The sequence below is a fragment of the Cryptomeria japonica genome, chromosome 11 (genome assembly GCF_030272615.1).
Source record: "Cryptomeria japonica chromosome 11, Sugi_1.0, whole genome shotgun sequence".
Lineage (NCBI taxonomy): Eukaryota > Viridiplantae > Streptophyta > Pinopsida > Cupressales > Cupressaceae > Cryptomeria > Cryptomeria japonica.
Genome location: NC_081415.1, coordinates 82,406,900 through 82,419,298, shown reverse-complemented (window position 1 = coordinate 82,419,298; position 12,399 = coordinate 82,406,900). Strand labels below are relative to the sequence as shown.

The following is a 12,399-nucleotide window of genomic DNA, read 5'->3' as shown; positions in this document are numbered from 1 at the left end:
TCAATATTCAAGTAAGCTCTTTGTTGCAACACTCTCTTATGGAAGGTGTCTTTGTTGGTCGATCATGAAATCTGCAACTTCAACTAAAACCTAGGAGGATATTCATTGAAAGTGGAAGGGCTAGTTGGTAGGTCATCTCCCTAGTGTATTTGACCTTCTAATGTGAGTCATAAAATTGAGGATCCACCTTGTCATACAAAGAGAATTATGTGTAGGGATGTAAATGTTAAAAGATAAAATTAATCACTTTAAAACAACACTCTAGCTTTTTCTAATCCTCTTGATTCTTGTATGGTGATGTTATTTCTATATATTATCCTTAAATATATTAAGAACTTGTATTTTATGGGATAATAAGCTACTAATAACCTACACCATAATACTTGCCAAAACATAAGAAATTAAACAAGGTGGAGTGTGAACATATAAAGTTTCATATGTGTTCATTTTTGTCATGATGTTTTAACCACCATTGTACCACCTATTGGTTGTTCCAACTAATTGCCCAAGAAACTCTACGAGTTAGCCAAATTCAATGATCAAGCTCTTGGATCAATGGCAAACTAAAAATATATAATCAAATATTGTTATCTTCTACACTTTAGGCTTTGCAAAACCTAGGTGGGTATCCCTTAACAATATCCATAGATCTTAACATTTTTTGATTGGATATTACAAAAAGAAGATGGGTTCTCAATGAAAATATACCAAGGAAATGTGTAATCTCTTTCAAATTATCTTCATTCTTGGAAGTTAAAAATTTACTAGTGATTGAGAATAAGTTGTAACCTAACCTTCTCCTAAACATGAAAATTAAATGGATCTAATGTTTAAAGTTGTTTTTAAACTAGGAGTTGAATAACCCTAAAGATTGGTGTCTAGGGTAATGGAGTCAAATTTCAGAAAATAAATGTGTTCACTTGAAAATAATATTCAAACCAATGGACATACACATTAATGCCTTACATTAATGAATCTTCTCATGCTATCACAAAATTCTACCTACAAATCCAGACCATACATTCAAATTCAATGTGAATTGATTAAAGCATTTTAATTCCTTCCTTGAAAGAGAGCTATAAACCAATCACATAACCATAGAAACACTATAATGACAAACTCAAAATATTCTTAATATATTTCATTCATATGAATTTGAATATACAATTTGGAGATAATTTTGCAATGATTTCATTAATACTAAAAAATTAGTCTAGCATTTTCTATATGAACTTAAACAAGTACACCAATACTGCCCACCCAAAACATGAAATTCAAAACCCTTAGAAATGGCCTTGAAATCCCTTTTATAGAACAAGGGAGCAATAAGAACTGAGCAATGCACAAATGCCAATAATTTATTTGAGAATCTTTTAAAACAAGAGAATATGCCAAAGGTATTTTTGAAACACAAAGGATAATATAAAATTTGCACCACCTAATGGAATATTGTAGCTACACAAATAAATACAAACTTTGAGGATGATTCTCCACATTTTGAACTGATTTTGTTCCTTGTAAAACTGGTGCAATTGCATGGGGATATCACATAACCGCAAAGTGGTGAAGTAAAAAAAGGTCCTAATTTGATACCTGATTGAAACACAAATCAAATGCATTTTGTTTCCCTTCTGAAAACTATAGGTGCTCATGAGCTGATGACACAACACTAAATCCACAAAATGATAAATTAAAATGCAAATCAAGTTTGGATTTTTCCTTTTCCACTCAATTATTTGGAAACAAACAATCCATATGCTCAACATACTTCCTACTAGCACACTTGACAATGGATAAATATTTAACATTGATCACTCATGCAAATATTTGCTCAAATTATTTACCGCCTTCTCTTCATATTCATTAATGGAAAGGATAATGGGAATTTTAATATGTGAGAATTTCTTCTTCCATTCTTCTTGAATTCTTACTATTGCATCCTCTTTCCGGAGTGATGGCGCATGGAATCCTTTTAACTTTTCAAAGTGCTTCAATTCTCTAATAATGAGTACATGAAAATTCTTATGTTTTTGATTACGGTAAAAGCATGTTTTGAAGGGGCCCTGAAACCCTTTACAAGATAACCTTAAGAAAATAGAGCATTAGGAAACAAGAAGAAATAAACAACTAAAAAACCAACATAGAAACGAGAAATATCCAGCAAAAAGCCCCACAGAACCAGCAATGACCAACCAAAACAAATAAAAGATAGAAAACAAACTACTTAATGTTTTTCAGGGCATTAGTCAAATTTCCGCTAATCCCATACAATTATTTAATATTGTCCCTAAGATTAGCGATTTCCTTAGCAGAGGCCACAACAACTTTCTTCATGCTTGCCCTTGTTCTCTTTGCCGCTCCACCAGGTACACTTTCCGTAGTCCCTGTCTCAATTGTGTCTTCTTCAATATCAATGTCCACAATAGATTTGGGATTGTTGGAGCCCTCAAGGACCTTTGAAATTTCCTCCAAGTTCTTAGTGACAAAGGTGAGGATGTCCAGAATCATAACCAAAAGGTTTTTCATAGCAGTTTTTCCTTCCTCCAGGTTACCAATTTGAGCTTCCAGCTTCTTTTCTTTTTCCTCCATATCCTTCTTCCACTGCCTTTGGTCCCTATCATCTTTCTTCCTTTTCTCTTCCCACTACTTCCCATTTTTTCTAGACTCTTTATTCCTTCATACACCCACCTGTCAAAGCCCATTTTGGCTTCAGATAGATTTTTGAGATTATCCAAGATTAACCCTTCTCCATCATAATCCTTACCCTTGCTCGGATTCTCCTTATCCACCTCTTGATCAATTTCCTTATTCTTCTCCTACTCAATATCCATTTCTTTTTCCTCATTATCCTTATTTTCCTACTCTTGCATTGGTTGGCTATTGACAGTGCCTAAACTAACACTGTGGGTTGGGCTTTCATGGTTGGAAACATCCTCAGCTCCTCCTTCCTCTTCCCCCATTTCCTCTTCTTTCCAGCTTTCCTCACCTCCAGACTCATCCATTTCCATCTCACTCCTATCTTTTCTGATTTCCTCTGAGTCAATCTTCATCTCCTTTTGATTATCCTTATCCTCTTGAATTTTCACCCATGTATCTTTTTTGCTCTTTTTACTCTGAGTTGTCTCTTCCTTGCTATGCCCACCTTCCTCCATCTTCCTCTTACCTTTCCTCGGAGACACAGACAATCTCTTATTTTCCTTTATAGCAAGAACATGAAAATTCTTATGTTGTCTTAACATATTCTTGATTATTTTGAAATTACCACAAATTTCTATCAAGTGCCTTAAATAATCTTCATCACAACATAAGATTTTTGTTGCAACTTCATCTTAGGGGATACAACCTTTTCCAAACATTTCAATATTATTTAAATTTTCCCTTGCTCCACAAATAAGTTTCTCATTGCTTCATACTTCTCCTAAAATTTGTCATGTGTCTTTAACTTCTCAATTTTTTTGATTATCAAGCATGTACCAATATGAAATTTTTCTTGTTTCAAATCTTTAACAAGTTTCTCTTCCCTATTCTATTCATTTTGCAATTTTTTTTCTTCGTTAGAGGATAATGGGAGATATATTGAAGACATGACACTTATGGCAAGATTGAGTCTTTCATTTAATGATTGTAAGGAAGTTAAGTAGTGAAACAACTTCATACACTAACCTTGAGAGGAGGGTAATGAAAAAATTTTCTAGATCTTTACAATAGTTATAAAATGTAATAGAAATAAACACAATAACATGCATACCATAAGATAGTGATTTATGTAGGGATAACCCTTTCAAAAGAAAAAACATACACACCAAAATTTGTCCAATATATTATTTAGAAATTAATAATAGAATACAATATGTTGTTGGCATTATTGTCATTGATGTCAAAAGGATGTCAAGGGAGGTTGTAGTAATACATGCAATAGTCACGCATAACACATTGTGTTATGTTGCAGGGGTTTTGACCAGATTAATTGTCCTCACATGTCGGTCATGTTGGCAATAGTCACCGAGTCGATTTCCATGTGGCAACAATTGTTTGGTTCACATGCATCTGAGGGTTCCATGTTGTGTTCATCTATAGGGAAGAGAACTTGCGGGATAACATTATTGATGGATCAATCGGGCTATCCTCTTATCCCGTGACATTCCTGAGAGAGAGTATTGACCTCATAGGATAACACTTGTGAGGTGCATAGGCTATTTCTTCTTATCCCGCAGTATGTTGGACAAGTGTTAAATACCCTATGGGATAACACTTAAGTGAAGAAAAAAGAAAAAAGTGTTATACCTTATCTCGCATTGTCAAAATGTGACTTGTTGAACAAAGTGGTCCCTCTTATCCCACATTGTTAAATATGATCAATGATGGTTGTTTGGGATAAGATAGTCAAAGGAGATGAAGCGAGGAGATGTTCCCTATTATCTCGTGGTGTAAAAAGTGACCAATAAACATCATGTGAGACAAGAAACTAAAGGCAAGATTGTAGATTCCCTTATCCTGAACAAAGTAAGAGGCTACACAAAGTTCGCACGGGATAACAAAAGTAAAGGCGCATCCTTATCCCATGTGGTGAAACTTGGAGAGAAATGGTCTCATGAGATAAGAATTCAAAGGGAATTGCTTGAAGGTGCTTATCCCACATGAGACAAGGATGATGCCACCAGGCTCATGGGATAAGAAAATAAAAGGAATTGAAGGGCCTTCTTATCCCGCATGACCAAGATGGGATGTGAAGATGCCCACAAGATAAGGAAAAGTGAAGATAAGAGAGTGTGAGACCTTATCCTGTGTGGGTGAAGAGGCACACAAAATGTTGCACAGACTAACAAGTAAAAGCTTTGATAGCATGAAGAAAGCTTATCCGTGAGGAGAAATAGGGTTAAGGAATATAACGTGGGATAAAGACAAGCAAATACAAAAGAGGAAAATCTTATCCCATGTAGGTTAAGTGGCACACAAAATGTTGTGTTGGCTAACATAGAAGAAAAAGATGCTTGTCAAGGGAAGACAAGGCTTATCTTGCTTGGGTTAAGAGACCATGCTATTGTGGTGCGAGCTAACAAAGAAAGTAGAAAGCTTCTTGAGAATAATAGAAGCTTATCCTATGTAGAACGTGCATGAAGTTCAATGGATCTAAGAAAATTGATAGTCCACATGGGTGTTGACCAAGTTTGACCAGATGATGTGGCATGTACAGAGTGAATCAGAGGACACTTGTTGAAAAGATGAATGGTTATTTTGCTAACATACTTGAAGATTGTAATTGACTTTGCAACCATGTCTGCAAGCTGATAGACTTAAAGGTCCACGTAGATGATTGACCAAGATTGACCAAGTGACTTGGATGCTGAATAAGAAGATGTTTGTATGCCGATAGGAAAAATGATCTACATGGTGGCCAATCAATCTTGAATGAATGATCTGGACAAAGGAAATGGAGACATGGCTCTCTAGCTAGTCAAAGAAGATATCTGATAGGTAGAAGTTGGTGATGGTGGATTTGAGTGTGGTGGTTGTCAAAATTCTCAGAGAAGATTAAAGATGCATTAATGGTGACCAAGTTGAAGGTAGGTTGTGCAGCTCGAGGAAGGATTGCAGATCATTTTGGGGAGAGGAAGATTACTAAACTTAGTAATCCAAGTATAGAGAAAGATCTGAAGACAATAATGATGTATTTAATTCAAGCAATTGATCTGAGATCTTATTTAGGACAAAGAATAAAATCTCTTGAGTTACAGACCTCCAAGACCGACTTGAATAAAATATTCATGATTGCAGTAGAAGAAAAATCGGATGTATACAAAGTCAATCTTATCAAGTAGTAGCTGTAAATGTGATTCGACACTAGTTGGTAGAAAATAATGATATCTCAAAAAATTTACTGATGGTGTGAAAAAGATAGCAATATACAGTGTGCTAGAGAGAAGAGCAAGTACTGTTGAAATGAAGTATAAAGAGTGTTGTCGTTGATAGAGAGTGTGTGTTACTGCCAAGAGAAAATAGAGCATGAATGAAGCATTCTAGCAAGTGATGTTCTAGAAGAGAGAAGAAGATAACCAGACAGAGGAAGGAGGAGAAACAGAGGAAAAAATTCAGTAGGAAGAGAAGTCATTCCCATGATATGAGAAATTTGTAAGTGTTACAAAACTCATTTGTAACTGTAAGGAAAGCTACAGTGCAAAAATGCCTTCCAAATGCCAAATTTGTAGAGGAAGTAAGCAATAGCAACTTTTAAATTTATTTCAAAATATTAAGATGCACATTTAAACAAGAGAAAAAGAGCATAGGAAAAACAACAAGCACACAAGACACAGAGAAACACTAAATTTTACTTGGGAAAACCCTTTTGGGAAAAAAACCCACACACCAAAAATCGAGTGTCTTCTTTGTATTACTGTAAGCAATGTTACATACATTCGACAATGGATTTTTTCATAAGCTCAGATTGTGTACAATCTACCCAACATTTTTTTACCATACCTTTTTAACGAATCATGCAACGATTTATACACCACAATTCGTTATGGAATTTGGTATGTCAACCGTCACTTCACAAAATGGTCAAAAAACTTAGTATGCCTCTTGTCCAGCCAACAGTCCCTAAAATATGTGCGGGCATCACTGTACACCGTTGTGGGGCTGGGTCTCACTATGCACCACCACATTGGGTCTCACCTTACAATAGTATGACATGACACTATCTCTCACCGTACAATGAGAAGCCATCGTACAGTGGACTCACCACACAACACGGTGAGCAACCACTATATGATGGACTCACTGTACACCTCAGTATGTATGAGGAACCCACTTCAACAATAACAAGGTTTTATCATTGCATTGTAAACTTGAACAATCACTGTAAATATCTGAGTGGGTTCTCAAAGAAGAGGTAGGTGCACCTTTGAGTAGGTGCTCATAAAATTAGGGTTTGGCACTCCTTGGGTTGGTGCCCTAAATATTGTAAACTATTATTTACTATGAGGTTGGAATGGAGCAGTAGATTCCAACAACTATTCTCACTGAGGGTTTTCCCACATTAGGTTTTCCTCATATATTATGTGTTATGTGATGTGCTCTTGTGTGTGTGTATTTATGTTTGCATTACATCCTTAAAATATGCACACTAAAATTAAAGTTTTAAAATACATTGATTCACCCCCCCTCTCAGTGTCCATTTGTGTTCTTCAATTAGTATCAGAGACCTGGGTTCCCTTTTTGCAAAGCTTTCTCTAGCTTGGGTAGATCCTATCTTGTGAACACAATGGATATAAATAAGTCATCCTCTAAAGCCCATATGTTTGATGGCACCAACTATGCCTTCTGGAGCAGAAGAATGGAAACTTGTCCTTTGTAGGATTTCATGTTTGGATGTTAGTAAAAAATGGTTACACTATTCCTCAAGTTCTTCCTACTGACCCTAATGCTAAAAGGGAATATGAGAATAATGCTAAAGCTAGGAATGCAATCTTAAGTAGTCTGTCAGAAATAGAGTTTGTCAAAGTCATGCATTGCACATCAGTAAAAGAAACTTGGGATAAGCTGCAAAGTGTTTATGAAGGAAATACCAAAGTGAAAGAAGCCAAACTGCAAAAATCTAAGAGCTCAGTTTGAAAATCTAAAAATGAAAGAAGAAGAGAAGATAGCTTATTATTTGCAAAGAGTGGATGAGACTATGAGTGCTATAAGAGGACTTGGAGAGGATGTCAAAGATGAAGTTACTATCAAAAAGGTTCTAAGATCATTAACCTCAAAGTACGATAGAAAAGTCTCAACTATTGAGGAAGCTAAAGACTTAAAGACTTTCTCTATGAATGAATTGTTTGACTCTTTGTCTGTCTATGAGATGAGAACAATAAGTGTTGAACCTTCAAAGAGAGAAGTTTCTTTCAATACCATATAGAAAGGAAAATAACAAGCTACAAATGAAGATAAAAATGACTATGATGCTATTGAAGCTAACTCTGTTAGAAAGCTTAAGAAAGGATTAGACAAGTATAGAGGAAAGCTACCTTTCAAATGCTTTGATTGTGGTAAAATAGGAAATTTTGTGGCTAAGTGTCCCTATAAGAATAAGGAAGACAATAATGTGGAAGATGTCAGGGATAAGGGTAAAAGGTTTTACAAATCAAGAATAAGAAACTTTCAAAAGAAGAAGGTTCTTTTCTCAATTGATAGTGATTTCTCTAATGATAAAAGTGAGTCGGTTGAGGAATATAGTGAAGATGAAAAACAAACTAGTGTCTTCATGGCTCAAGAGATCCTAAATGAGAAACATAGTGGCGATCAATCTAAGAATATAGATGATAGTGAGGGACAAGATGAAGATGTTGTAGTTGACCTTGAAGGAGAATTGGTTTGTGCTCTTGAAGAAATTAACAAAGTAAGAAAAGAGTTCAAGAAATACAAGAAGTCTATCATAAGGGAGAATAACTTACTAAATAAGAATATTTAATAATCAAATAGAAATCTTATTGTCTTAACCACTCAATTGGATGAAGCTAGAAGAATGTATGAAGTGACTAAATCATATTTAGAAAACAAAGAGAAAGAATATCAAAAGATGGATGAAGAAATTATGAATCTCAGAAAGGAACTTGAAAAGTGCAAAGAAGAACTCAAGGTGAGAATCAAGTATGAGGGCAACACTGATGCTTTGGATAAAATGTTGAGAAAGAAAAATCACTCCAAAGACACAAAGGGTGTTGGATTTGAGGTTGGACAATGCTCTAATGATAAAAATTCATCAGACAAGGAGATACTCTTCACCTCTTCAAGTGAAAGTGTAGTACCCCGTTTTGATCGGACTTATTAGACTATCTTTGTGTTGCAGTTTACTATTCAGTTGACACTTTATTGCTCGACATTTTGCAGACGTATTTGATATTATTTCATGTTTATCTGGATATTGGATGCATGAGTTATTTTCAGTATTTCAGTATTGGTGATTTCTAGTATTTCATGGATTATTGCTCGTACTGACATCTTACTTTATCTAGGTGATGTGTCATATATATGTTGCGTGTTTGCTATTGTATTGGATGCAAGGGGATGATTTTCCTTCACTCGTTTTGATGAGACAGGGAACGTCGTGATTCTCCTTCATCGGTGTGCGTGCCGTGTATTCTATATTTATATGCATGTATGTGTGCTTTGGTGATGCAGGATATTGCAGGTACAAGTACTGGGTAGGTACGGGGTATCGTCTCCACCTGGCTTCACAGGTCTGAGCGTGCCTTATATGTCCGATGGGAGTGGAGGAGATAGCTTTTGACCCTAGTCCTTACCTCAGTCTTTATTTGTGAGTGCCGTCAGTCGGTCGTTCATCCCTTTTGTTTGAATTTTGAGTCTTTTTACTTTTCCTCGATTTGCGTGCCATAGTGGTTCGATTTTTTTTTAAAGTATAAGTTGTCATTATTTGTCGGCTTGAGCGATTTATTTCTTATTATGCCTTATGTCTTGAATCAAGCTTAATTGATTAGTTTATTAGATTTTAACTTTTAGTTGCGTATTCTGGAAAAGTAATCGTGTTTAGATCCAACGGAAGAAGTAGAATAGATTAGTTAATTGTTTTTAATATATGCAAATAAAGTTAACTCATTGTTTTTCCTATTTAGTAGAAAAGTTGATTTAATTGATATATATGAAAAATGTAATTTTCAAAAAGAGGGAATTTTCATTTATTTGTTTTGAGGAATATGAAAAAAAGAAAAAGAAAAGAAAAGAAAGTCAATTGTGGGATTTTAATATTTTTTTTAAATAGAAATTTTGCAACCTAGAAAATTAGGTTAAAAGATTGTCTTACAAAATTATTTTAGAGGAGATTTTGGGGGTTATGCTTATTTTGGAGGAGGAGAAAGAAATTCTGAAAAAAAAATTGCTTGAAGGGTGGAATTGGGTTTGAACTAGCTGGGATTCCTGCTGAAGCATACCATTCCTGCTTGGAAATCATAGAGGTTGGTTGAATTCTTGCTTATTTCAACAAAAAAATCCTTGCTTTCTTCCCATTTTCTGTTATTTGTTTAAAAGCTTGAATTGTGAATTTTGGGTGTTGGGTGTTTGTTTGTCATGGGGTTGTGGAAGAAGGATTCTATCAATTTGTTATCAAATTCAAACTTAATCTTTCTCCATGTAGTTTCTTAACTAAATTTATATTGTTTCATCTTTGCTTGTGCAAGAAATTTCTTAGTTTATTTTGCTGGTTGTAATTGGAAATTTTGTTGGGTTTTAGTAGTGTTATGCTGGCAAAATTTTGCCAAGCATTCATAAAATACCTCCCCCTGGTAATTTCCAGTTTAAAAATGATGGTCATGAGTTAAATTTCCTTGTTCATGCTTGTTGGGAGCAAATAAATTCAATTGGGGTTTGGGGATTAAGTTTATTCCCATTTAATTAAATTTTTAGAGCAAACTGGGCTGATTTGAATGAAATTTTATTGCCCCTGTTTTGTCTCAGAAGATTTTGTTTGTTTGCTGGTAAAATTTGGCATTACCAGTGACTTCTACATTCTTCTTTTTGTTTGTATGTTTGATAAAATGATGGGGCTGGGAAATTAATTTTTAGTTTTGTTTTACCAGAGGTGAAACCTCTGTCTCTGTTTTTAGTTTTTGCCTTTGTTATGGTCTCTGTCGTTTTTATTTAAAAACGAGTTTTAAATTGTTTTTTTATAAAACAAAAAAAAATTAATTAAATTATGAAATCAATTCATTGGGGGCGGTGGCGGGGAGCTGGGCTCGACCCAGCCACACACCCCCCTTTACCTTGCAGCTCGCTGCATTTCCCCCAGTTTGGGGTTAGCAGCAAGCGCTGCATTCCCCAGTCTGGGAACAACAGGCTTGCTGTGTGGGAGCTTGGGGGCCCCACGTTGGGGTTTTTAAATTGTTTTTTTAATATATTTTTTTGTTAGTTTAAAAAAAAATGAAAATAATATTATAAAATGTTAGTGGTTTAAATAAAATTCATTAGTGTTATTTTGTGTTAATATTAAGTGATAATATATAGTTATTTAAACAATAATAACAATATGTTATTATTTAATATTAAATAATAATAATATGTTAATTGTAGTTTGTAATGATGTTGAGATTAATTAATAATTTTTTTAATTTTAGTGATGAGGATTATTTGCTTGGTATCGTGAAAATAAATTAAACGATTTAGAGGTTAGTATTAATGTTGGAATTAAGGAAAGTTTAGGTTAAATTTGATATTAGTGTTGTTATCCAAGTATTGAAAAATAATCGTATGATGATTGTATTCGACAAATAGTTGTTATTTGGAAGTATTTTATATTAGCCGATATTTACATTTGTTTAATTTGATTTAAATGTTGACTGCTCAAAGAAAGATTGCTTGTGTAGGATCTTGTGTTTTTATAATTGCAGTCTAGTTGTTTTGATGTCGTTGCATTATGTTTAAAACTGTCATTATGTTGTCAATGTTTACCCTTGGTCAGGTGTCGATGTTCAAACCTTGAGGAAGTGGGCTGTTATGTGTTATGTCCCTAATGGTCAACTCTGGGTTTGTGACTGTGAGTCCTCCACCTGTGTTATGTCTAGATAATTTATGGTTGTTAGTCCACCATAGAGTTCTCATAGATAGTCTTATCCAGTTAGTGACCTAGTAGAGAGAGTGGCTTTCGGGTGGGGGCCGCACCCAAAGTGGATGGCAGGATAACCCCTCGAAAGTCAGCTATTAAGTGATAACCTAATAATTTGTTTAGGGGGTGGGTAGTTATTAATTTAATTAAGATAATGCACCCCGTACACGGTTGAGTGCTTGTATAGGCTCAAGGTGTTTGGGAAGGCCTGGAATGGCAAACCTACCACCTTGTCCTCACGAAAGGATGGTAGGGTCCGCATGATGCTTAGATGGAGCCGGGGGTTCGGGAGAGGTTACCAGGATAACCCATGATGGGGGCCGGGACCTATGGAGACCTACCTAGGGTAACCATGTTAAGCCATGTGATGACACTCTCTCTCTAGGGTTGCTAGTGTTTTGTGAGTCAAGTCCCTTGTGTACTGCGGAGTCATGTGTACTGTTGTACTTTTCTTGCTTGCTTGAGGGTCGTCTGCTATCTCCTAGCACGGTGGGGTGGTTCCATTTTGGGACCACATGGTCGGGTGGTAGTGCCACTTCCCATCGGATATCTTGTTCCTACCTTCACGCGAGGATTGGCTTCGCCGGTGCATCTTGGTTCTTGCTTCATGTAGCACTTATGTTCTTGATTTTGTACCTTGAGGCCCGTGTGGTCATTGTATCAACAACTTGTAACCTTTGTATTTTATTGTTCTATGGAAGCCATGTAATTTATGGAATATTGTAATTTAGGTTCATGGGATATATATTGTTTCAATTATCTTTCCTATTATGTATAAATGAATCTTTGGAAGTATGTATGTT

At 35.3% G+C, this 12,399-nt stretch overlaps 1 protein-coding gene across 1 annotated transcript in view; it reads right to left on the bottom strand.

Annotated features, from left to right (window-relative positions):
• Nucleotides 1-2,858: 2,858 nt before the first annotated feature.
• Nucleotides 2,859-12,399, bottom strand: part of LOC131860045 (uncharacterized) — a 38,314-nt gene continuing 28,773 nt past the window's right edge. Inside the window, exon 2 of the mRNA XM_059214400.1 lies at nt 2,859-3,197. Coding sequence (XP_059070383.1) covers nt 2,859-3,197 — 339 coding nt within the window. The remainder of the gene's footprint in view (nt 3,198-12,399) is intronic.